This window comes from Diabrotica undecimpunctata, chromosome 6, assembly GCF_040954645.1.
Source record: "Diabrotica undecimpunctata isolate CICGRU chromosome 6, icDiaUnde3, whole genome shotgun sequence".
Lineage (NCBI taxonomy): Eukaryota > Metazoa > Arthropoda > Insecta > Coleoptera > Chrysomelidae > Diabrotica > Diabrotica undecimpunctata.
In genome coordinates this window covers 623,485-650,249 of record NC_092808.1, presented here as the reverse complement: position 1 = coordinate 650,249, position 26,765 = coordinate 623,485, and the positions used below count along the sequence as shown (strand labels likewise).

Genomic DNA, 26,765 nt, shown 5'->3' with positions numbered 1-26,765 from the left:
GGTTCCGACGATATTGTTCTAATTGAACATATTTGGGGTGAAGTAGTTGAAACTAGCCACATAAATGAGGTCAGATGATCCCTAAATTACATAATTTGAGTAACGAACATTATAATTATTAAGACACTAGGTAAATGATAAAATATTACATTTTTTAAGGGAACGTACAATTTCTCAGCTCGAAAAAGGTAACCTTACGTATGAGAGGTAACAACCAACTCTCCTTTATACTGTGCACTCTGTCAGTTTTCTTGGATATATTATGAGGCATCTCTAAAACAATTTAAAACTTGTCAATAAAACTTCCTCAGAGCAGATAATAAAGCAAACAACCACACCAGAATATTTTTATTAAGGATCTACCAAATACACATTACACCACAAATACCCTCTCGGTATCACAAAGTGGGCGGAGATTACCAAAACGTTTGGTACAAAAGAGTTGTCGCTTGTCTTTCGCATCTGTGATTTTGCTACTAAAAAATTTCATTCTGCACAGGAGAACGTTCTGAAATAGAGTTCCGCAGCGAAAGTGTTTAATGAAAATGGTAAACAATATTCTTCTATGGGTACTCTTTTAGTGGCTTGAGCTGCTTATAAATTATCTCCCTAATAAATGCAACTTGGGATATCTGAAATCATCTACGACTTTCTTGTTTTGCTATTATCGCTTTTTCTCTTCTTTCATTTGTATAGCTCAGCTTTCCCTTTGTTGTATTATATTTTCACTCAACAAGTCTCTGGTACAGCTTTAATTACTACATTTTGTTTTTGAATCGTATATAACCTGTGCTAATAAAATAAATGTTAAGGCAGTCATAAAGGTGAGGTAAAATTGATCTTGAACGAGAACTCAACTATCAACTTTAATGTTTTCCTAATAACTGTTTTATTGCCATCAATTACGTATTTAGGATATGTCAACAAATCTGAAGACAACAAAATTGTATACGTAAGATTCGAAGCTCAAAACCAATAAATTACTGTTAACAAAAGATTTTAATTAATTCGCTTTGTTTAATGATAATAATGTTGTATTTAGAATATATTAGTTATAGTATATATATAGTTATAAGAAAACATGCTTAGAAAACTAATTGAAGAATACCAGAAATGGGGATTAAATATCAATTTAGAAAAGACAAAATACCTCTCAATTGGAGCTGAAGCAGAACAACTCGATATCGATGACAATCAAAAAATAAATCCATGCAACGAATATAAATACCTGGGCGTCATCTTCGACCGTAGTGGAAAAGACGAACGAGAAATAGAACATCGAATTGTACAAGCACGAAGAGCTATAGCATGTTTGAACGGAATTCTATGGAGTAAAGAAATATCAAAGAAAAGAAAATGGAACATCTATGAGACAATGGTTAAAACTAGCCTACTTTATGGAGCTGAGACATGGAGAATAACCGAAAAATATAAGAAAAAGGTCGAAGCCACGGAAATGGATGCCATCAGAAGATCGATGAGAATATCAAGAGCCGACAGAATACGGAATGAAGTGATAAAACAACAAATGGGTATAGAGGGCACTATAGTTGAGGATATTGAGAGAAAACAGCTCATATGGTATGGGCATGTGAGCCGAATGGGGGACGAAAGATTACCTAAAAAAACGATGATGTGGCAACCCCCAGAGAAGAGGAAACGAGGAAGACCACCACAGAGCTGGAACCTGGGAGTTAGGAAAGCGATTAGCGCTCGAAATCTGGACGAAGACCTAACTCAAGACAGAATACAGTGGCGTTTGGGAGTCGGACAACGTCGTAAGACGTTATAAAAAACCGAGAATATATATATATATATATATATATATATATATATATATATATATATATATATATATATATATATATATATGTTGTATTTAATTTCGTCATAAAACAGAAACAAATCAATCAGCTTTGTACGTCATAGATTCAGAGACGTCGTGAGCAAAAAATGACAAAAATTCAAAAAATTTCTGATTTAACTAATTACTCGCTCTAGCTTTAAAAAAAAGTGGTACAGTAGGCGGTATTGTAGACTAGCGCGAAGCTTCATTCTATGTTTTCTGTATTTTTAAGATATAAAGAATCTGTTTAAGATGGAATAAAGTAATTGTATTATTTAAGTATATATTATTTTTATAGATTTTAATAAAATTGAAAAAGTTTACATGTTGTATAACGGTTACCCTCCTCACGTAAATGGACTCTTCCAATTGTTTACTGTGACTACTATTTTGTAAAAAGCCATATTTAACCCTTAATTTGGTAAGCCTTAATATAACAGTAATTTTTGTGAAATTGTTGTTTAGGTATTGTGATATGGTATATTACAAGGTATTTTTACCATTTTTATATTATCCTTTTTATAAATAAGGGAGATATGGAATGTATCCCACAAGATACATAGTCAAATATCCAAATTAATTGTAAAAGTTTATTATGTATCTAATAAGAAACATAGTCTAAGATTGTAGGTGAAATTTCACAATAAAAAAGAAACTAAAAGTACTAAAACTAGTTTGAATATTTTTAGGATAGAAACACTATACTTATATAACTAAATGAATTCATTTTGAAACGTTTCATTAAAACAAATTCTACTAATGTAATTGGAAATAAATGTTTGATAGGTACAAAACAAAAATATTTCACAATACTGAATATATGGCAAAGTAAACTATAAGATACATAACATAAAAGTTTCATTTGGCATATTTGGCAAAGTAGATTATAGGATACAGCTTAAAAATTGGTTTGGTATTGTCATTTTTAAATATTTATATATAAATATTCATATATGTATGATCACAACACATCATCATACTACAACTTCACCTCCTATCTTCTTCTTCAAGTGCCCTCTCCGCTACGGAGTTCGGCAATTATCATTGCTATTCGTATCTTTGAAGCTGTTGCTCTAAATAATTGGTTAGATGTGCATTGGAACCAGTCTCTTAAATTGCGCAGCCAACATATACGTCGTCTCCCCACCTCCTGTATTAAAACAAAATACTTATTTTTACACTAATACTGAATAAAACTTACCAGCCTTTTTCTAATCGGCGTTCACTAGTCAACTTTCTTATAAACAATTGTGGCTAACTTTGAATGATCACTATAGATGGCAGTACTATTAGCTTTCTGAGTTTAGTAGACGTATAGGCAACACAATTAACAGACAATAGTGAGTAAATGTTTTAAGAGATAGACAAAGTGATTTAGAAATATCTTCCAAAGTATAAATATGGAAGTTCAACTTAAAATATGTCACTAATAACTCTTTTTGTCTCACTTTAATACAATTTTTGGAGTGATAATTGTAAAAAGCCGATATTATATTTATATGAAATTATTTTAAAAAAATGAATAGAATAGAATAGAATAGAAAAGTGAATAGAATAAAAATTAAAGCCCGATTTCATAGTGACAACTTTTGGAAATAAATCATAGAATGGCCGTATAAAAGCTTCGTTTCAATAAATATACTTCATAAAAAGAAACAGGGGGAGAAGACGAAGACGGGGAGTATAAACGGATTTAATTTCGCTTTACTAACTCTCCAAGTAGGCCCTGTAGTATAGCAGCCGGTGCAAGTGGACATCTCTCCAAATTCTAAAATTACCGTTCAATGAATATATTTAGATTACAGCGAAGAACAGTGTTTAGATTATCGCGTGGTATTAATTATTTTCCAACTCTGAAGCTATTTTATGAAATTCTTAGAACTGAACACAAGGTTTTTGAAAGTTGTCAGTAGATGTTTGGAAGTTTTAGTAGGGTTATAAATAATGTAATAATCTAATAATTTTTGTAAACACTGTTTTAATTAAACTTTTTTTTCTGTCACTCCAATTGAAAATTTGGGGTACTTTGACCTTCTTTACAGCAGAGTAAAAGAGCTCATTCGTGACGAAGCCCAATTCAGTTTCGTATCAATTTCTAATTATCACACAACCTTCAATATCCATCGCCTATACACCAAAACTATTTCCAATGCTTTTGATTGTTTTCATCAACATTCTGTCCAGCACATCCGTGCCTCATACATTCCTATATGTGCCAAAAAATCTCATTTCTCCGGGAGAATCCATAATACTCGGCGTATTATTCGAAATACCACCTGTTCGGCTGTTTTATGACGTCATAACTTCCGGAAATACAATCCTGTAACCAATTCAATAAAAAAAACGAGGTTTGTGTCCTGAAAAGGATACGACAACTTGAAAAAGGTGCACCAAAATAACACCAAGTTGAGATCAAGTAAAAAATGAAAAAATGGGACTAGGTTGTCATGTTAACTTATCTTAACAAACCCTCAAAATTGCAGATCGATCCATCAAGTAGTTTAAAAATTATTCAATTTTTTTATCCCAGGGATCTGTTTATGAACAGTTAGACTGTTCATAGAGCAATTTTCTTGTCTCTAAGCTTATACGATACCTATCTAAAGTTAAAAATGTTGAAAATACTGTTTGTATCTTCATAAATTTAATAATCCTATTGAGACTCGAATGTGTAATACACTACCTTGTACGCTACCTCAGTTAAAAATTGACATTAACAAAAAGTTATTATTAATTATAAATGATTACCTAAGACTAGCGGTAGCCTCTGATACATCTCAGTCATTATAGTTGCAAAATCATATTCAGTTTTAGATCAAGACCCAACAGTACGCTGGCGGTTCGTGAGTTGAAGCGAATTATCAGAATTATCAAGGTTATCTATTACGACTACAAGTCTATATATTATGCATTAGCTTGATACGCTTTCTATGTTTTACATACCAATATGATATGTATTATTTTGATCACCATAATCTACTCTTTCCGGTCATTTTGGTAGTTTTCGATTAAACTCTTTCGAGTACTTATTTCAGTCTGTATTGACATCATTTTTGTGCAGTATACTCATAATCCTGGGAATAAAGAAGACGTTCATTGGAAAAATGACATAAAATTATATAAACAATGTCTTAGTTATTTGGGGCAATCACTAAACGAGCTTGGTTTAAAGAAAATACTACTGTCTTGAAACTGATTTTTGGTGACTATATTTTGTGAATAGAATTTGATAAAATATTGTCTTGTATGTTTCTAAAAATTTCTGAAAATACGTTCATTCCAATACTGTTAATCCCATACAATGTTTTTCTACTGCAAAATCTTCCTATAAACGACATTATTGTGTTCAAGGTCATGCAGGTGAGACTGTTATTGATCAAGATGATCATGATATGGTTGTATAAAAATTGCTTCGGCTTTTTAATATTCGTAATAATTAATTGGTTTATTTATGTTGTCTATACTCCTACGTGACTCCAAGGCTAAAAAGAGATAGTATTTTAGTTCTAGTTGCGCTATTTAGTAAATTTGGGTTATATATTGCTTAATTAATATGGCTTCGTTGAAGAACCAAAATCGTCTAAGTGCCAAAAAGGTAATTTTTCAGGAGCCAGTAAAAACTTATTAATTATGATTAAGTTCTTGATTGTTTAAAAGGATATATCATTATTTTAGCGAAATTACATAATTGCAGTTTGTTTTGTTACTTAGGCGGTATTTTGTATTATAAATTTATAAAAATTAAGATAGGCGGTTTTGTGTCAGACATAATAAAATAAATAAACTTAAAAAATAAATAACTTAAATAAAATTTATTTGTTAAACAGAAAATTACATTGATAATGAAAAAGATTTTTTAACTATTCTTTTGATCCTTTGGCAGCTGATCCGTAATACGAATGACAATTATCATCAAACAAGTTTTAATTCTTGAAGGTTGTTCCATTTGGAATAGGTCAACTTTCGCTTCTCTTTTTTTTAAGGGGAAGCATTCGCGAGTGACTTATCATGAATGATTTTTTTTGGTCTTCTTGGTAAAGCAGAATAGTCATTTTTATCAAAAATTAAAATTCGTTTTTACAGTTATTTCTCCGTTACTATATTGTATGGCCTTAATATCCACTACGGTTGGATCACTAGCTGATCTACCTGGTCTTATGAAGTCATAAATTAAAAAAAATTTCTGAGAATAATCTTTAAAAAACTTATAGTCCAGATAGTAACTGACCGGGAGGAGAAATATCTCGATTTTTGAATTTTGCTTCAATCGCGCTATGAACAGAATCACATTCCATCTGCGTATGTCCCTTGTTCAAAAATGTTTGCTCGATAGTAATATTCCATTCTTTACTGAAGTGTAGCAGTGCGCTAGATAAAACTGTATTTCTGTTTTGATAGTTACAGCCATCCGACCAAAGGATAACTGGTAACTGTTTTTCTTGCAAAGCGTTTTCCAAATTATGTCTAATGCAAGGAACAAATGAAGAGGATACCAATTCTATGGCTCTTTCGTCGAACCAGTAACAAACCGCGTCATGAGTTTGTAGATTATACATAGCAAAGTTATGTAAATTTAACTTTTTTTTATAATAAAATGCGCTGGATTGGGTCATCGGTGCTAATTTAGTGTATTGAAGATCTTGCGTAAACACATGTGCTTCACCTTTTAAGGCTCTTCTTTGTCTTGTCCTTTTTTAATTCGTGCTCTTTCTTTATTTTGTATATGTATAGTATACTCAGCTTCAGAAATGTTTCCACTTTTATGAGCACAACATAAATCGCATTCATTTCTCCTCGGATTAAACAGTGACAACTTTTTTTTTAAATCGATTCAAAAGTAAATCTACTGACTTTTTTCAAATTTTCTTGTAATCTTTCGGATAAAAACTGTACAGTTGCGAAAGTGATGTTACAATAGGCTTTAAGTACTTCCTTGTTGTTGTTTGTTTGCAATAATGGGACGGCATCTTTGGTAGAGAATTGAAAAATCTTTTAATGAAATTTTTGTCCTTTGTGTGCCGCTTTGCAGCAGTCTCTGTAGATTTTGTGTAAGTAACATTAGAAGCAGGAGTTATACCATCACTATTTTCTTTAAAGTCAAGCCAGTAGCGTACAGTCCATTTTTTAATACCAAATGTACTTAAGTAAGTTTTACATGTCTTCTAGTTCCATTAATAATTAGGAAATATTGTAGCGATGAGTAGCGTCTATAATTATCACTTGGCATTATGATTTGACTTCTTCGTCGTTTGATAGTATGTTTTTCAACTGTATTTACAATAAATGTTTTTCGTTGGTCCCATGTCATGGTTTTCCATAACGAACTAAAAAGTTCTTGCCTTTTTTGCTCGGTAATTTCATTACAGGCTCTAACCTCTGATTTTCGACACAATATGCAATGTCAGTTACAAAGAACATTACCGACCAACTAAATGGTTAAGTTTCAATACAATTTTTACATATAAACTTTGTTATTATGAGGATATTTTATTAAAATGTTGTTAATTAACTAGCTAAGAACTAAGTTAAATATATTTGACTAATTAAACTTACCTTTTTCGCTTGTAATTTGACACAAAACACTTAGCGATACAACCTAACCTAATATTACACCTGTTTGACAGGAGAACGGCGGTATTTTTAACAGAATGTACATAGGCGGTATTAAAATAGCGTCACTAGAGGGCATGTCGTTTGTCGAAATTAGATAGTTTTCAAGTCAAATGGCACAGAAGAGATGTATCTATGTAAAGGAACCATAAAGTACATTTGGGGGAAAATGTCACTTAGGCGGTTTTGGTTCTTCCGCGACGATGGTAAATCAATAATGTCTTCTTTTTCTTTATTTATATAAGCAATTTTGATTGTTCCATTCTTTTTTTTATATTTACGGTTCACTCGTTTATACCCTGTACATCACATTTTGTTCTGATCTCGTCACTCTTTTCTGAGTATTCTCATTTCTGCTGTTCCAGCGCTCTCTGGGTTCAGTCCACTTTCGAGGCATAACTTGCTATCTTTATGAGCAAAACATTTATAGTCCATCACCTTGCTGAAAACTCCCTCCTTCGTTATCCAGGCTTTATCCAGATATATTTGCAGGATTCCTATACAGCTGAAATATGGCAAACGAAATAGAAAAAATGTATCGAGACAGTTCTTAGTCATACTCCGTATAGTCCAGACCTTTCATAATGTGTGATCACCATACATTTGGTCCACTAAAATGTACTGTGACCTGCACATTTCGATACGATTATAAACTCAATCAAAAAGCTAGAAAATAAACTCACCATTCCCTGACTATTTAAAATATCTCTTATTTTTTTTTTAATAATTTAAACTAACTATATTTTTTTTTTGTTACAGGAATGATGGCCTTTGGCAATTACAGTAGTTCAACAAATCAGCCCCCCAATGGGATCTAACGTCTCGACAAAAACGGACAGATCATCCTCATCAATCATGTCCAACCAAAACGCCACCATTGAACCATCGAAAATCATCATCGACCAATCCGACCAAAACATCTCCAATTCAGACCAGTGCAGTTCCGTCTCCGACCAAACCGGTTCCAGTAGTTCTAGTTGTCACCAAAACGGTACCGAAGAGTTAAAGGAACTACCTTCAAGTACAAACGTCGAAGAGCTGAAATCAAATAAAAAAGCAATAGAATTTAGTGATGATACTACAGGTGTAGATAAGAATGAAGACGAAGACTCTGCAACGGAGAGTCTGCCGCCTACTGAAGAATTAATTGAGGAACCCCACGATCGATCGGATGGTTCAGACTCTGGTTTAGGTTCAGAGTTGAGCGAAGAACGACCACAGGAAATAGTGGCGAATATAGAAAGCGATAGCGAGTCTTTGTTTCTATACAATACAATAACTAACACGCAGTTTGAGGAATTTGCGAGGCAAGTTACTAATAGTAACGACAACATGAGCGGCGTACAATCCAAGAATAAACAAACAAAAAGCAGTCTTAAGCGAAAGCTTGTTGCAGATGAAAACGACGAACCCAAAGCTAAAAAAAGAAAAGGTATCACTTTTGACAGTGTCACCGTCTTCTATTTTCCCAGAACGCAAGGTTTTACTTGCGTTCCTTCACAAGGCGGCTCTACCTTAGGCATGGGAGCTCACCATTCGCATGTAAAGAAGTTCTCCATAGCTGAGCATGCCTTAGAGCAAAGAAGGATTCATAGACAACTTCTGCAGCAACTTCGCTCCGAGAGAAACGTTACAGGCGGCACAGCAACTTCCAGTGACGAATCGGACAGTGAAGATGAAGCCAGCGAAGGCTCAGACACCGAAATGGACCCCGACAATTTCTACTTCCTTCAGCCAGTTCCTACAAGGCAGCGGAGAGCTCTTCTACGGGCTGCTGGAGTGAGGAAGATCGACTCGATAGAGAAGGATGAGTGCAGGAACATTCGGACGTCCCGGGAGTTCTGTGGATGTGGTTGTAAGGGATATTGTGATCCGGACACTTGTTCCTGCAGTCAAGCGGGGATCAAATGTCAAGTAGATAGACTTAATTTTCCTTGTGGCTGTTCTAGAGACAATTGCGGGAATTCGAGTGGAAGAATCGAGTTCAATCCTGTTCGGGTTCGGACACATTTCATACATACACTTATGAGGTAAGTTTTTTCCTAGGTTATTCTTTTTCCCATGTATCATGTATTCCAGTAGGCGTGGTAATCGCAGTAGAAATATCACTGTTTGGTGTGTGTCATATTCAGCAGTTAGTTCTCAATTATTTCAGCAGTCCTGCATGGAGTCTTAGATATTTCTGACTCAGTGTAGGAAGCAACAAAAAAGTTATTATATAATATTACAAGCTTTTTTTTAACAATGCATCGTCTTATCTTTGCATCCCAAAATCATCTAATAAGCTACTATATTATATGTAATTTGTCTTTCTACAGGTAATTTTTAGTTTTCAACGTAGCTTTCAAGTCGTTTATCACGTAGTTTTCAACTCCAATTTATTAGAATATTGTTTTTAAAGCTCTTTTCTGCTTCCTGTTCTGATCATCTGATGCATATATGACTGGTCTTCTTAAAATAGTCTCTTTACCTATATATCCATCTCTGCGGAATTCCTGAAAAAAAATTCTTGAAATTTCTTGATTCTTGAAACTTGATGCAAATGTTTATTTTAATATATCCGACAATATGCTGATCCATTTTCTAATCCATATCAAGTATCTTGAGAAACCCAATTTGGATTCCGTAGAGGCATAGATACCAAAGCTCTCTTTGCATTCAACGTACTAATCCAGAGATGATTGGATGTGAACCAAGATATGTACGTCTGTTTCATAGATTACAACAAGGCTTTCAATAAAGTTCGCCACAAAGAGCTAATGGACGTCCTCAAAGCAAAACAATTACATTACAATGACCTTCGAATTATAACAAATCTATATTATAAACAGCAGGCACACATACACATTTGATGAACACACATCAGAAGAGTTCGAAATTTAAAGAGGAGTGCGACAAGGGTGTGTATTGTCACCACTACTATTCAATTCATACTCTGAAGAAATTATTAAAAGAGCTCTTGAAAGAGAAACAGCATCAATAAAGATCAATGGAACGCCAATTAACAACATTAGATATGCCGACGATACTATCATAATAGCAGACAACCATCAAAATAGCAGACAACCAGATAGTTGAGTATAGAGAAAAATATGGATTATCAATAAATATCAAGAAAAGTAAATTTTGGAGAATATCAAAAACCCCAAAATAATAATGAAAGCCTGACAATTAAGGGTAATACTTTAGAACAAGTTGAAAACTACAATTATATTGGCACAATCATTAAACACACAAACGATTACTTCAAAGAAATCAAAGTTCGAATAGAGAAACGTTCTACTTTGTGCAAGAGAACTGAAATTAGACCTGAGAGTTAGGCTGGCAAGGTATTATATTTTCTAGACTCTGCGGTACGGGATAGAAGCATGGACACTTAACGCGTCGACTACTAAAAAGTTTAATCATTTAAATTTTGGGTGTATAGAAGAATCCTGGAGATATCATGGACCGAGCATGTAACAAACAACGAAGTAATGAGAAGAGTCAACAAAAGAATGGAAATATTTTAAACCATCAAGACACGAAAGCCGCGATACCTGGGGCATGTTATGCATAATGAAAGATACAACATACTTCAATTAATTATACAACGGAAAATCCAGGGAAAGAGAAGTGTAGGAAGGAGAAGAATTTCGTGGTTGCGTAACTTGAGAGAATGGATGCACATCAATCGAACTATCCAGAGCGGCAGCATCTAAGATCAGAATGGCCATGATGATTGCCAAACTCCGCCGCGGAGATTGCACGTAAAGATCTTGAGATATGTGAAAAACTTATAAGTTGGAAGATATGAGTTGCCCTACGATATTATTCATCTCATTTGAAATAAAATGAAAGAGAGTGAGCGATATACAAATGATTACAAAAGGACACAGGTGTAAAAAAAATCGCGTATTTGTCTCGCTTGAGACCTTCACGTGTTTCGTTAAGATGTAGGTTTTTATCAGCAATTTCTCTTTTGTTACAGGCTAGAACTAGAAAAAGAAAAGGAAGGCAAGTTGGAAAACAAAGACATCCCAGTCCCCCAAAACTGGATGAACAACGAGAGGCTAATACCCGCGCCCCACCAGGACCAATCTTCAGCGAAGTGTCCCATCAATAAGTATAATAGTAGTTTGTTACGGGACGTCAATCTTACCGCCAACGTGGAGGCTGAAAACTGCGTTCACACGGGAAGTTTCACCAACCTACATTACGGAGCTCCTGGGGAAGGCCCCGGGAATCATCTGCCGGACAGAGCTGATTCCCTGGACCTGTATACTTTCAGGTAACTTGTAGTTTTGAGTAATCTAGTATAGTATGTTGCTAGAACACTTTGTATAATAGATTTGTATATTAAGTATTGATTATTTCTAATAGTGCATGAGGTTTAGAATAAATTACATGTTATAAAAATTTTTTTTATTACACCTGAACCATAATCCTTTGTGTACCAATGAAAAGAGGATCAATCAACACAGTTCTTGGTTGTGTTGACATTTTCAGTAGTTAAGGAGTAGACGTCAATAAAAAGTGTAAAAAGCAAAAAAAAATAGTTATATTCCAAGAAAAAACAACACTATTTCGGTGTAATGGAACCGTGTGGAGAGGGAGATGACAAAATTGTGCTATAATTGCTAGGGTCAGCATCTTACATTCTAAAATAACTCACTACGTATTTATGAACTTTTCCATCTCTTTCCAACTCTCAGTGGACTTCTTGTGTAGAAGTTTCTTGTTCATTATATATTCTGTCGTTCGTTGGCTCATCATTAAATATGTCTGAGTCGTATCATTGTTTGAGCTAAGACAGAAGTTCCGTTTTTGGTCTGATATTGGACGTAGATTTCATGATTTGTTCTTCATCATTTATCACCTATCATTTAAGGCTATACTGATCTGTCTAATATGGTTTTCAAACTATCATCTTGTGGGATTATATTATATTTGTATTAACTACTCTATTTAATGGTAAGCTGTAATACATGTTTGCCAGGATATTACATGGTGTCAGGTGTATTATACACTTAGATGCAAAAAAACGCAACGAAGAAAATTTTGGTCAAATTCAAAGTATTTCAGTTTTTTATTTTTAGCCCTATTTATAAAAATTTCCCCAATATATCGGTGTGCAGTCAACGAACCCTCAATAAATACCAATTCAGTGTGCGCCTCTCGGGATATTCCTGCCCATACCATCACCGAACCACCTCCATGGCTAACGCGGATGGGGTTAGGTGTATGACCTCAAACCTCTTGAACCTGATTTCTTATTTGCACCGCTGCTAAATGACGATCCCATAAAGCGTTGACTCGTATAAAACGATCATCTAATGCCGTTGTTTGTTTGTTTGTTTGTTTGTTCCAGTTCGTATAAAACGTTCCAGTACCCTTTGGATGGTAGAGCGATGAGTGTGTAGTACTTTAGCCACATATTCATAACATCGCCCATCTTCAACCAGAGCAATGGCTTTCGCACAATCTTCGACACTAAGAACCATGATCAATCATAGGTAAACAAAATGTAAGTGTCAATATGACATAATGATAAGTCACCAAAGCCATCTCGTCGTATTACAAAATAACTCCAAAAATAATAATTAAAAAAGTCCTAAATTGTGGGTGGCAAATTCATTTGGATCTAAAAAATGAACCAAGGCATATTTTGACATGAATCAAAAAACACAATACTTTGGAGCCATGGTTGCAACCGAAAAATAAGGTTTTACGAAAATTCGCAAACGGAATTATTCCACAGGATGTTTCATAGTTGGGATAATAAAACCACCTTTTAACTAACCAAATTAAAATTTATACACAGTGTGCTAAAAAAAATCATCAAAATAGAGCTAAAAATAAAAAAAATTGAAATACTTTTAATTTGACCAAAATTTTCTCTGTTGCGTTTTTTTGCATCTGAGTGTATGTTTTTTGTTCCTAATAAGTAATTACAAACCTATTAAAATCCCATTATTCATTATGGCAGTCATTAAAAAGAAATTATTTACTATCAATGTAATTTCTAAAATTCCATTTCTTCTAATATATACTAAAAATCTAATTTTGTGGCAGAATTGTTGAGAATTTCTGATTGTATGTTGTTCGTACGGTTGCTGCCGTGAAGAGCGGCAACGTTGTCAAGAAAATTCTCATTTAGTTTGCATTGCCCTATCCTTCGTAAACTGCATCGATTTCCTGACATTTTTTTTTTCTACTCATTTAAGTAATAATTACATACGCCCCAAGATTAGCTGTTAGGAAAACACAGAATCTCACAAAGAGCACCTTTTTTTATTTTACTAAAAAAACATAGACCCCAGGCAAAATTTTCGTGTCTTCATATTCTTAGTATCTTAGCACAAAAAGTCTAGCTAATGAAACGGTCATGAAATGAGTTTGGCACCGAAAATGAGGCACGTAATTCAGCTCAGTTTTGACATAAATGTAGCAACAAAAATGACCAATTATAGCGCTAGAATACTACTAGCAAAGATGCGAATAGATTTTGTCATGGCCGCCACACGACCTGGTGCTTAATCCGTTAGACTTTTATTATAGCCGTTTTATGAAGAATTGAATTTTGGCAAGTTATTGTCTGCGTGTCGCATGTAGATTAAGACTATTTTAAAATATATATAAGACGACAAAATGTTGAACTACACTCTACATATAATGTAATTCCCTTGAAACGGACATTGATTTTATTAAAACTGATTAGAAAAAGTCATTAGATAGTAGAATTCGTAGCAACTGTCTGCATTCGCTGAATGTTTATTTGATTTTTATTTGTTAATTTGCTTATCTAGTATGTTATCAATTTATCTTTTGCGTTAAGAGTTCACGCTATCAAATGCATGCTGGTTGAAACATAATTCCAGATGATCTACAATGACGCAAATTGCTTTATTAGCTGTAAGGGTTTGAAAAGTAATTTTTATGCCTTAACATCAAATTTGGCCGATTAGACACTGACAAAAAACCGTTACCGCGAAATATTTGGAGACCTAAGGCACATCGAATTTGGACGGTCGATAAAAGTTCGATCGAATTTTTATCGATGATGCTTTGCACGCACACGTTAAAATCGGCTTTTTATTCGGCACGTTTAATTGTTTTTGCATTTTACGTTTAAAGTAAGGATTTTACAAAAAAAATACAAGAATAACTTTCGTTTTAGAAAAACTCAAATGTTGCACCAAAAACACATTTTTTATAATTTGTTTAAAAATTATTAAATAAATAAATAATTTTTTATAATTTTATTTAACATTTTTTATTTTAAAGCAATACGTAGAAATAATTTAATTTATTGTTTATTGTTTTGTTTATTGTTTAAGTTTATTGAGGAATTATAAGAAGTATAATTATGTATCAACATTCCGCTTAATATGGACGTTATAAGTTGATTCTTAAAAAAGTTGTTACAATTTATAAAAAACCGAAATTTACTACTTATTTTGCAACTTTCTAAGCAATAAATAAGGATAGGAACATTTTGATGGTTTTTATATAAGTTTCTTGTTCTTAAATTTGTTTCAAATGCTTCACTTTTTGCTGATAGACGAACAAAGCGAAAATTTACCTTAATTTGTTAATAACTAATTAAGTCCAAACAATCGACTGCAGGAAACATATAAGTTTTTGTTACAGAAGTCCATACTACTCAAAGTAACTGTCGTTTGCCTTGCCTTATTAGTATCACGAAAAAATTATTATTTCTCTGGGCTGTGTTTAAATATTAAATACTTTATGGGACATTTTAGTTACTCAAGTAGCTGTAACTAATAAATTTGGCGTTTATATGTCATAGTTTCTTTTATTTGATAACGACACCAGACTCTACAGCCCTTAAAAAAATACAAAATGAATGCTAAAACTACAATCTTTTTTATTCTGGATTTGTCTATTGTTGTTATTGTATAAAAATCAAATATTATGTAAAATACTAACAATTTATTGTGTTTCTTTTAGAGAAAATTGCTACGGTGATGAGAGTAACCAAGAGGAACGCAAACAACCGTTCCATGGCCAAGCGTTTCATTTCTCCGGCGTGGGATTCGGCAATTACGTCCCTGGCCACCAAAATCAATACGCGCAGCCCTACCAACAGACCTTCAGCGAGTTTCCTCCGATGTTCACTCCCTACGGGGGCATGTACGTTCCGGAGTTCAGCCAGAAACCCCTAGATGGAGCCTTCCATCAAAACTACGAAAATTTCAATACTGAAAACAACTTTCCGGAATCTAAAGAAAACCAATACACTAATCTGAATCCCGTGGCGAGCAATAGTAAAATAGAATCGTTCTCGGAGCTGTTGAACGGCAGATACGGCGGCTATTCCAGCTACGAGGGGGAGTTCAGTAGTTTGAATTCGGAATGTTCGGCGAATAGCTTGGAGAAGAATAACGACAATTCGACCAGCACCAATGAAGAATGCGACGAAAACTTCGGCGAAATTATTAAAAAATCTATGGTAGAAACTGTCTCAGCATAAAGTTAATGATAATACATACCAGTATTTTAATTGTATGACAATTCATCAATTCTACGTCGACCAGAATTAATTGGCAACGCTGCATTCTAATGTTAAATTCTTCTGATCTGAAAGGACAAATCAGTGTTTCGTCCTCTTCAAATATCCAAAATCTTCACTCCCGTGCAATATTTCTCGACGCTAGAATTGATGAATTCACATGCAATTTTCATTTTACTTTACTTATATAAGTGCTGGGAGTTTTTTAACAACATTATCTTTAAAGTTTTCTTTGTACGTATTGTTATCTGTATATAAAAGTTGTTGAGTCAAGAGAATTTTTAGAACTTCTTTTTAAACGACGTTAATAGATTGAATCTAAAAAATATCACTTGAACAACATGGCAGTGGTAAACCTTGTTTGCTGTAAATATACCGTGACGTCATAATGACGTCAGCAGTGTTGCCGGATCGTGTACTTAAAAATGTACATTCTACATAATACACAATGTTCATAAACGACATTGTTAAAAAAGAGTTTTTGCTTTACATATTTCTTAACTTGTAGCATATTTTTCCTTTTACCAACTGTGTAAATGTAACAAGTTATTTATGTACAGAATTTATTTCGACCATTCATTTCATTTATGTTTTTAAATCTGTTTCTTTGTTTCTATTCCTTATCTCGTACATTGCATTGCCTTTATTTTGTCTGATATCTTCATTGCTGGTCTAAAAAAGCATAAACTACGTCAAACAAACCTTACCCTGAATCCACTACACTTAAATTGCAACATTGTCGTGATAAATATGGTCGAATCTGTTTTTAGATTCGGTGACGTTTCAGTATCTATTTATAACAAATGAGGTTTACATATTTATGATATTTATTTTAAAAGGCAACCATTGTATTTTATTATTATTATATTATTATTATTATTATTATTATTATTACGTTCCATATTGACTATTACTTATTGAATTGTAAATGATTTATATATAAAATGTAGAAAAATATTAGAGAAAAAAAGTGTTTTAATAAATGTTGTGAAAAACTACCCGTTTTAGGATTTATTAGTGTTTGAAGCCAAAAATACTGAGGGAGATTTGAAGAAAACCGCCGGGATTTCTGCAGATGAGACATAATAAAACCTGGTGTACTAGTGGGTCAATTACAGGTCCTGGAAATAATTGCCATTTAATAAAGTTTAGATTTTTTTTAATAAATGTAAATATTATGACGGAATGCACAAAGAACCTGAAATAGAAAATATGCAATGCATACCACATTTAACAATTAAAACAGTAAAATAGATAAATAGACGTGCTTGGACCTACAATGCAGGTTTTATTCGTTGTGTAAAGACAAATTAATGGAAAAAAACGCTAAAAATCGTCGAAAATTTATGTATATTACATGAAACAAAATCTGGTTTTGTTAAATTTACCAACTGATTTGGTATTCCTAGCTCTTTTATTGCTTTGAAAATTTCTCTTCTATTCACAGAGTCGTAGGTTGCTTTGTAGTCTATAAATATGATATGACTATCAATGCCATATTCCAGTGTTTTTTCCAAAATTTGTTTCAGGGTTACTATCTGATGAATTGTCGGTTTACCACCTCTGCGTAATTCTTCTCCTCCTCCTGTTCTTCTCCTTCTAAAAGGAGACGATACCTTCTTTTTTGTGTATGGTACAAAGTATTCCACCTTGGCCACCTTCTTTATATAGTTCAGCTGGGAGATTATCTATTCCGGTTGATTTGTTTCTAGCTAGTTTTTTAACTGCATCTTTAACTTCAACAGTCGTTGGTGGTTCCTCTTCCCTCTCGTCTGCTCCCCTTACCTCATCTCTTTCGTCTTCCAGGTTTTCTCCTTCTTCCTTTATATTAAGTGCCTGGTTAAAGTATTCCACCCATCTATTTAATACATATTTCCTTGTTGTTAATAGGTCGCAATTCTGACTTCTGCATTATCTTGTGGTTGCCTTGGATTCTTTCTCTCTGTTGAGGTTTTCTATTTATTTAAGTTCATCAGTTCATTAAAATCAGGAGAATCTGAAAATGGAAAACACCAAAACAAACTGTAACGGAAGAATATGGATCTCCACTAAAATATTTACCGAACTGTCGAGAGTGCTGATACTTCTGCATACCAAAAACACAAAATCTGGTGCATAACACCAAAGGAATCTAAACTAGAAGTATTTGGACAAACAAAGCGGTATACCAAAAAAAATCAAATCTGGTAAACTAACTGTCCTTAGAAAAAATTCTACTAATCTCTACATCAAAACATATCTATATTATTTTAAAACACCAAAAGAAGATTTAATAGAAGTATAATTGCCTACAGGGTAGACAAATTATTAGCAGACGCTATAAAAAGCCAAAATAATAAAAGATATTGCTTTACAGATCAGAAAAAATTAAACCAGTTAACCAACTAAAGACTCTGGAAAGAGTTATACTAATAATTTACTTTAAAGGAAGTTATTTTAATATCATATATTACATTTAAAGTCAAAAATAGGTAAGAATCAACGCGACAAATAGAATAAATCAAATTTGGTGAACCAGTTGGTCAATTAAAGGCTCTGAAAGAAGTGTATTTAAAAAAAAGAATACTGTGGAAACTAAATAGTAATTCCTACATTAAAAGACATTCGCTAGAAACTTGAATAGTAGTCTATGGACTTAGACTCAAGCAAAATGCCTTCAAGCAATACAAGTAAAATAAAAATCATGAAAAACATAGCAAATAATGCAATTAAACTGCGAGAGATCATCATCATCATCATTTTGGCTTTACAACCCTGTGTGGGTCCTAGCCTCCCCAAGAATTTTTCTCCAGTCGTCCCTATCCATCGCCTTCCTCCACCAAGCACGTATTTCCATATTTCTCATGTCTTCATCGATGTTATCTAGGAATCTTGTTTTGGGTCTTCCTCTTCTTCTTTGACCAATAGGTCTATCAAGGAGCGTTTTTCTAGCTGGGTCGGTTTGCTCCATCCGCATTACATGGCCTACCCACCTCAGACGTCCTATCTTTATGTGTTTTACGATATCTGGTTCCTGCGGGAGATCACAAAATTTTAATCTGATCAATCAGTTGGCTGATAAAGGTCGTGGAAAGAATTTTAATGGGCAGAATAATCTGAAATCTAAATATTACCAAAAGTTCCAGAAGATATCAAGCAAACAAACTAAAAACGATCGAATTCAAATTTCAAAAAGATTATTCCTGAACCTTTTATGAAATATGAGAAAGTTAAAACTCTGTATAGAACAGACGCGCGAGTAAATGAGAAAAACTACGTTAAGAGAAGATATAAGTACAAGGGAGATTACTTAATGGTAACTGCTATCTTGTGCTTGAAAAAAAATTAGGTATGTATAGAATATTAATGCATTGAGTGCTATTTGTTTAGCAAAGAACGGGATCCTAGATTCCTGAATACGTCCGCCTTTATCCCAAGTCGCTAAAATAGTGTCGAATGCTATACATTTTACATTAAATAACCTCTTAAACATCCAAAAATATAGCTCCAGTAGAAGTTTTCAACGCAAAACAGAAAACGTCGGCATTCTAAGATGGATTAGAATAATGTCTTGCCAAAAATAACTATTAGGTACTTATATCAGTTGCATTCCATGATCCTAACAAAGTGAAAATCAGAAACACAAGAAGATCCATTTCCGATTCTATATAGAAATCTATTATTAATTTCACATTCTTCCTATTAGATGGCGCTGTCAGTTCATTACTATGATTTTGTGACCTGATCACGTTTAATCCTGATTTAAGAAGTAATTTTCTTGTTAAAGTGTGCCAGTTATTAGTGTTATTAGTCTTTTTGCGCATTTTCTAGTTGTCGCTAGTTTCTGTGAAAAACCATAGTGAAAATGTTGGAACCATTTCTAAGTCAACTAAATGAAATGAGAATTGTTTTGGCCAGTGGGTCAAAACAACGTGCTGCCTTGTTAACTAGTACGGTAAGAGATGGCGTAATTAGCCAAAATTTCAATTTAAAAGTTTTATTTTCATGGAAAATTCTTTATCATTATTAGTTTATACAAAGATAAAGATAAAGAAATTGTTTGCTACTGATAGTTTTCATATGTATGGTTTGTGGTTTTCATGTCTCTCAATAATATTAATTATGTGTATATTGAGTATAATGTTACCTATGTTTATGAAATAATATATACGGGGTGCGGTCAATAAATCTACTAATTCATTGTGTAAAATCAAAGTAATTTAAAGTAGGGTAACGCACCCAGTTATTGGCACTTTAAGGAAATGTCCTGAGAAAAGTATTTCCGAGTTCCACTAGAAAAGAATCACAATTTCGAGAACTTTTATTCTGGACATGTTTTGAAATAAAAACCTTAACTAAATGAACAACATTTTATTGAAACTGAAATAAAAATCTTTATCGTATGAACAGAAAAGATTAGTAACTACGTATTTCTGTCGCACACTTTGCATAAATAATGTGGTGTGTATAAATCTTTTTTCAGCAGGCATTTGTACTGGTACATTCTGATACAGTTTTGGCACTTAATTCCAAAATTTGCTACTGTTGCATCCCCTCGTTGCTTAGATTACTTGAACTTGGAGAACTCAGCTGGGTTGATATAATGGATTTTTTAGTCATCGGAGCTTCATTTTCCGTCAAAAATGCTGTTAAGTTACTGACATGTTTTGGTTTCTGGCCTCTTTGTTACTTTGGTTAATTTGTTCATTTCACGCTTTTTCCTATTTTCTTCTTTCTTCGTCTCTTTCTGTAGCTTAGCTTCTTCCTTTTCTTCATGAACTTTTTTCCACCCACTAGATGTTAACACTTATGGCATTTTTTTCGTTGTACGCTGGGATTTCGCTCTGGTGTCAATTGCCATAGCAAAGTGTCGCGAAACCCGTGATCAGTAGCTTCCACGATAGAATCACAATTGTTTGGCATGTTACATTGAATGTGGCAACACTCTGTTTCTTGACTTTTTTTGCCTCCTACATACGGTAGTTTTTGATCAATATTTTGTTGATTTTCTATGTTTTGTTGAAATTCTAGAAAGTTTTCTAAAATCGTACCAAGTTGGTTGTCTTATGTGGCTTGTGATTTCAGATTGCTCTTGGATAAGTACACTATCTCCGAAAACTATTTCCGTATCTTCAATACTTTCTTGGGTGAAATACGGTACAGGCAGATTACACTTTTCAAACTTTTCAGTTTGATGTGACTCACACTCTTCACCATCAAACAGCACAGTAACAAGGGAATCATCTGCACTAGAACTGCATGATTCAGCAGCTATCCCTTTTGTAAATCTTAAAAATATTTTTACAAGCAACTGGAAATCTTCACTTTCATCACCTTTCTCCCAGTTTTCCCTGTACTGTATAAGTTGGTTTAATTTTTCTTGTCCAACAATGGAAATAAAGTCATCATATGTCATTTCGCAACTGTTCTTTCCATTCCCATATCCAACAGCTATATCTGGTCCTGTTGTCTTCTTTCCAATAAATTTTGAAAAGTCAATGGATTCGACATTCCAGGGATACAATCCGCAAGCTTTAGAACAGTTACAAATTAAAGAACTCTTTAGTGACCTTAAGGAATCTTCTAATACTTTAGGAATCTTTTAAATCTAATACTTAAGGAATCTTCTAATACTGGTGCAAAATAAATTTTGGTCATTCCAATGAAGGGATTATTTCTTCGCCATTTCAGAACTAAATGTTTCCAGTTATTTTTCAGAGGTTTAAAGCAGCTAACATCTGCTGGTTGAAGGATTCTGGTAGCATTTGGATATAATTCAACGAGTATTATTTGAAGCCTCGTACAAAGGGTACTTAGTTCATAGCTTATGTGAGTTTTGTGACCATCCACAGAGAGAATGACGGGAAACTGTATTTGGTTTTTCCAAAGATGGGGATGGAGTATATTTGAAATATAGTCTACAAATAATTCAGATTTCATTTAATCATTGTCGCCTATTCCTATTCCCCACGTATCAGGAACACTTTTACCAACAGCAGCAGGAAGACTCTTATAGGGGTAAATGATCATAGGAGGAGTTGCTGAGCCAGCAGTTGAGAAGGTGATCATCACAATAATAGTGGCCTTTGCTGTTCCTTGATCAATCTGGTAATAATTTTGTGCACCGCGAGGAATAACAACTTTATCCTCCTTAGGACAAAAGAGGAAACAAGTTTTGTCCCCGTTGAACACTGTTTTTGGATCTTGCAATATATCAAAATATTTTTCTCTTTTAAATTATTTTCGATGTTGGAAAACCAGTTTTTTATGTTCTTCTCAGAAACGCAGCTGCTTGCTTTAGTTACCGCTTCTGGATTTCTCAGGGTCAAGTTTGGATGACGCTTAAACAAGGCTTCATACCAGTGTCTTCCAGGTTGGTTGTCCTTGAATGAAGTCTTACCTGGATCGGCGTCCAAGAAAGTTTTCACTGAAGACTGAATATCGTCCCTTCTTCTGGGGAAACCTTTCCTGTGGCAGTCAGTAATTCACTCCTCCAACACATTTTCCTCATGTTTTCTTAAGTACATTGCAGGTCGTGGCCAATTTTTTTGAATTTGTCACTCAGTCTACGTTGAAGGGTTTGTCATGGAATTCCATATTTCTTTGCTGCCAATTTCTTGGGCATTTCCAATGTCTGTTAAAGCACTCTAGAGGGGTTCTTCGGTATATCTTTTCTGATATTTACTTTTGACTTTTGGCATTGTAAACAATCTGAAAAAAAAAACAGTGGAATGTTCACTTTACAAAAAAAAATAATTACTTTTTCATATCTATATGTACACATCTCAAAAGTTTAATAAATTAATACTGGAAAAGTAAATTCATATTGCTGATGCCGATAACTACATCTTACTTACTTAAAGTTAATGGTATAAGTGCCAATGATTGCTCGCGGCACTTTCCCAAGACCTATAGTGTATTTTTATGTATGAGAGAGTAATAAAACAATAAATTATGTATGCAAATCCCTAAACTGTTGATACGGGTGACTCAATGAAAAACAGATATTTGTCAACAAGTTTACAGAAGTATATAGGAAAACAATTTTAAATTGAGTATGACCACCAGGTATAAAGGTTGGAGCAGAATAGAATACAATAGTTGTGAGGATCACTAATCCCTAAATAAGGTTGCCAGTGTCGGAGTGATGGAGGTTAACAGGTACTAATGAATTTGCAAGAAATGTAAGATGTTTATTTTATTGGTTATATATAACCAATAAAAGTTTAATAAGTACCTACCTATTTGCAAAATAAAGTTTAATTCTTTAGATAAAATAAAACGTTTTATTTTATCTGAAATAAGTGCATTCCACGAAGTAAGGGTTTCAACAATCAAACATTTAATTCTTTAATTCCAGGAATCTACGACAGTAATTGACTAGATAATTACCTTCTAAACTTATTCCACAGAAAATGTGATAGTGGGTTTTTCCATTTTGTATATAGGAAGGTCCAAGTGGCGTATTCAAAATTCTTAACAGTTCACTAAAAGTAGGTACTTCAGTTGCAAGGTGCAGTTTATTGTGTATACTAGTGTTATGGAAAATTTGGAAGTGCCGTGTAAACGCCGAAAAATTTGTCCTCTAACAGTTAATGAAAAAACATTAATATTTAATTGTTTTAAATCATTTACAGACAAACGTTTATGTGAAAGTGTTGATGAGACCGTTGAGTTAGTTAGCAGTACACTTGGTGTTGGGAAATCTACGATTTACAGAGTTATTAAAGAAGAGAAATGTGGTAGTTTTCAAATGCCACGTAATGCTCCAGGGAAACCAAAATTTCAAATAGAATATCATTTTAAAGAAGGACTTCGACGGAAAGTGCATGAATTCTTCTTTAGACAAGAATTTCCAACATTGGATAAAGTTCTTGTCTCAGTTCGAGATGATAAGGATTACCCAGAAATGAGTCGAAGTACGTTAAAAAAAGAGTTAAAAAAGTTAAAAAGTGGTTAAAAAAAGACTTGCAGAATTGGCTGAGTTCAAAAAATATTACGTACCATCCCGGATCTATAAGAAAGGAAGGAACTTTATTCGTTGTGTGCCCTTCATAAAGAAAAATTTAAAAAATACGAAATTGATGAAATTGCCAAAAATCGTGGAATGACAGTACTTAGATCCCCGCCATATCATTGTGAATTAAACCCGATTGAACTGGTATGGGCACAGATAAAGAGTGAAGTTTTAAGAAAAAATACCACTTTTAAAATTCATGATGTTAAACAGTTGTTTTTGGAGGCCGTAAATAATGTAAAACCTGAAAACTGGGAAAAGGCAGTAAATCACACTATTAAAGAAGAGGAAAAAATGTGGAAGCTGGACAATATTACTGATAAAATGATCGAGCCAGTTATTATAAATCTTGGTTCTGAAAGTTCATCTTCTGAATCTGATTTGGATTTGTAACAAGTAGCTGTAAGTTTTATATTAATATTTTTATTCATCTATTTAACATACCTTAGACGGTTTTAAAAACTCTTTTTCTCTTTTGTAATTTTTAAAAATTAAAAAAAATGTGAATTTTTTAAAACCCTTTTTAATGTAGGCCAGTCAGTTCTAATATAGTGTGTGATAAAAGAGGTCACTTTTGTTTACATACACATAACACTTTATAACACTGAAATAATTCATTTATTTTTTACAATTATTCAAAGTAATTTTTCAATTAATCTTGAGCACGCCCATGGAGTGGTCGGAGCTACCAGTTAAAATTATGCTAATTACTCTCTCGTTCATAAAAATAAACTATAGTAACCGGCACTTTTTTATTTTTAATGACCGCTTAAAAAATACGCAAAAATAAACGCAAAATTTCAGTAAAATAATATTCTTAAAAGTGGCATTACTGAATACTGCACTTATAATGGAAAGCGGCTAATAAAAGCAAATCACAAACCTACTGCATTCTTAAGAAAATTGTTAAGAAACTACTTTGTACGATGGTGTCAACAATCACAAGCCAACGTCTGCAGCCTTATGCAACTACATTCCAATACATACATTACCCACAAACAAAAATGCGCTATCTATCAAATAGCTTACTGATTAATATTTACGGATTTCTCATTTTCTTATCAAACAGCAAAAATATTCGAAGTATCAATAACTGGGCCCGTGCCGACTACTAGGGCATTTACCCTATTTGTTTTGTATATACACATTTTTCTTCAAATTTTCGTAAATTAAATATGTCATAGCTGTTTCTAAGTTTGTAAGATTTCTTGTCTAATATTGAAGGTATATTATTGATGTGTGTTCCCTTTTGGTTGCTTGTAGAAACTCAAATACGAAATTGTACCTTCTGATTACGAAGAGAATTTAGATCCAAAAGAGCACACATTCTCAGAGTTCGTGGAAAAAACAGCGACTGGAAAACTCTTGGACGTTTGGGAGAAATTAAAAAATGACACCAGAAGACCTGATATAATCATAGGTGTTGACACGATGGTTACATATAATGGACGAATGTATGGTAAACCAAAATCACGCAATGATGCTATTAAAACTATAACGGAGTAAGTAGTTATTGTTACTGACATACCTGACAAGATGTTTTTTAATGATTCTATAATGATATATTTACCTATTGATCTTTAAAAATGTGATGTGATGTATATTCTTTAGCTTGACCCAATCTGGCATACCAAATTCAGTTTACACAGGTGTTGCAATTAGATACAAGAGTAATATCCATACATTCACGGAGGTGACAACGGTATACATGCTTAAACTTGATTTGGAGGAAATTGTAGCATACGTAGACACTGGCGAGTCAAAGTAAGTACTATCTTTAAGTCAAAAATACATTTTTATTTGTTGTATATTTTTATCCTTTGTTTTACACCTACTTTCCCTAATTATAGCCGTTTTGGCCTGCAAGATTGTCCTTTATAACTTACCCTTTCAATACCAAATCTAGTTCTAGTTAATTAATATAAAAAGGTTTTGTACCAAATGAAGCAAGAACAGTCACAAAAAGAGGATAGGTACAAAAAAGTCACTTAAATTTTTGTAAATTCAGTAATGAATTTATTTTCGTCTCATCCTTTTCTAAACTTTCCGACTGTAGCTGTTCTTGTTCTATCTTATTTGTGTACTATAGTTGTATTTCCACCAACTATTCCTTTTTTTTTTTTTCAGGGGAAAAGCAGGAGGATATGGAATCCAGGGGATCGCTAGTACGTTTGTGACGAGGATAGAGGGCGACTGCAACAACGTTATTGGTTTGCCATTGTGTAGACTAGCTAGCGAGCTGAAAAAAATTATTGCCAATAAATGATTTTAAAAAAGTATTAGTTTTTTTTAACCAAATATAGGTAATTCAAATACAGCATTTTGAAAAAAAGATCAAAAAACAACTAAAGGTACAAAAAATAATAGAAGTGAATAATAGATAAAAAATAAATTAATATGACAGCAAAGATTTGATTTCACGCACAAAGCGTCTACGTATCTGTTGATACGTATTTCGACTTAATAAATCTCATCAGAACAGTTATTCATAGGCGTTCTCAACGTGAAAAATAAATCTTTTCTGTCTTTTAAGAAGCAACAATAAAATGGCTTCGTTATGGACGCAATAGCGACATCTGATAGAAAAATCCGTAAAATAGTTTCGAAACAAATTCAGATTTCTGCTTTAATCTGAACCTTCTAAAAATTGCAAGGTATAACAGACGTTGATAAAGATGTTAATAGAGACATGGGGAATCTAAAATTTGCATTCCACGACATGTCTATCAACTAAGCAGAAATCCTTAATGAATTTGTTTCTTGTACTCATACAGAGTAGATCCGAATAAAATGAAAAA

At 33.4% G+C, this 26,765-nt stretch overlaps 2 protein-coding genes across 4 annotated transcripts in view; both read left to right on the top strand.

Moving 5' to 3' along the window:
* LOC140442975 (uncharacterized) overlaps window positions 1–16,733 on the top strand; it is a 90,299-nt gene extending 73,566 nt beyond the window's left edge. For all 3 annotated transcript variants that reach the window (XM_072533954.1, XM_072533955.1, XM_072533953.1), the window contains exons 2-4: window positions 8,216–9,486; window positions 11,427–11,726; window positions 15,410–16,733. In XM_072533954.1, the coding sequence (XP_072390055.1) occupies window positions 8,264–9,486; window positions 11,427–11,726; window positions 15,410–15,932 (2,046 nt within the window). In that variant the 5' untranslated portion in view covers window positions 8,216–8,263 and the 3' untranslated portion in view covers window positions 15,933–16,733. The remainder of the gene's footprint in view (window positions 1–8,215; window positions 9,487–11,426; window positions 11,727–15,409) is intronic.
* A 2,949-nt stretch (window positions 16,734–19,682) lies between these two features.
* On the top strand, window positions 19,683–26,244 carry LOC140444700 (dTTP/UTP pyrophosphatase). Its single transcript, XM_072536463.1, has 4 exons — window positions 19,683–19,905; window positions 25,231–25,469; window positions 25,579–25,731; window positions 26,095–26,244. The coding sequence occupies exons 1-4, from the start codon at window positions 19,816–19,818 to the stop codon at window positions 26,231–26,233; spliced, it is 621 nt and encodes a 206-aa protein (XP_072392564.1). The 5' UTR covers window positions 19,683–19,815; the 3' UTR covers window positions 26,234–26,244.
* Window positions 26,245–26,765: the final 521 nt, after the last annotated feature.

Excerpts from the sequence above, each read along its gene's own strand:
- LOC140444700 (XM_072536463.1), top strand. The coding sequence starts at position 19,816 with ATGTTGGAACCATTTCTAAGTCAACTAAATGAAATGAGAATTGTTTTG. Across the intron at positions 25,470-25,578 it reads GCTATTAAAACTATAACGGA|CTTGACCCAATCTGGCATAC; the intron begins GTAAGTAGTTAT and ends TATATTCTTTAG. Across the intron at positions 25,732-26,094 it reads GTAGACACTGGCGAGTCAAA|GGGAAAAGCAGGAGGATATG; the intron begins GTAAGTACTATC and ends TTTTTTTTTCAG.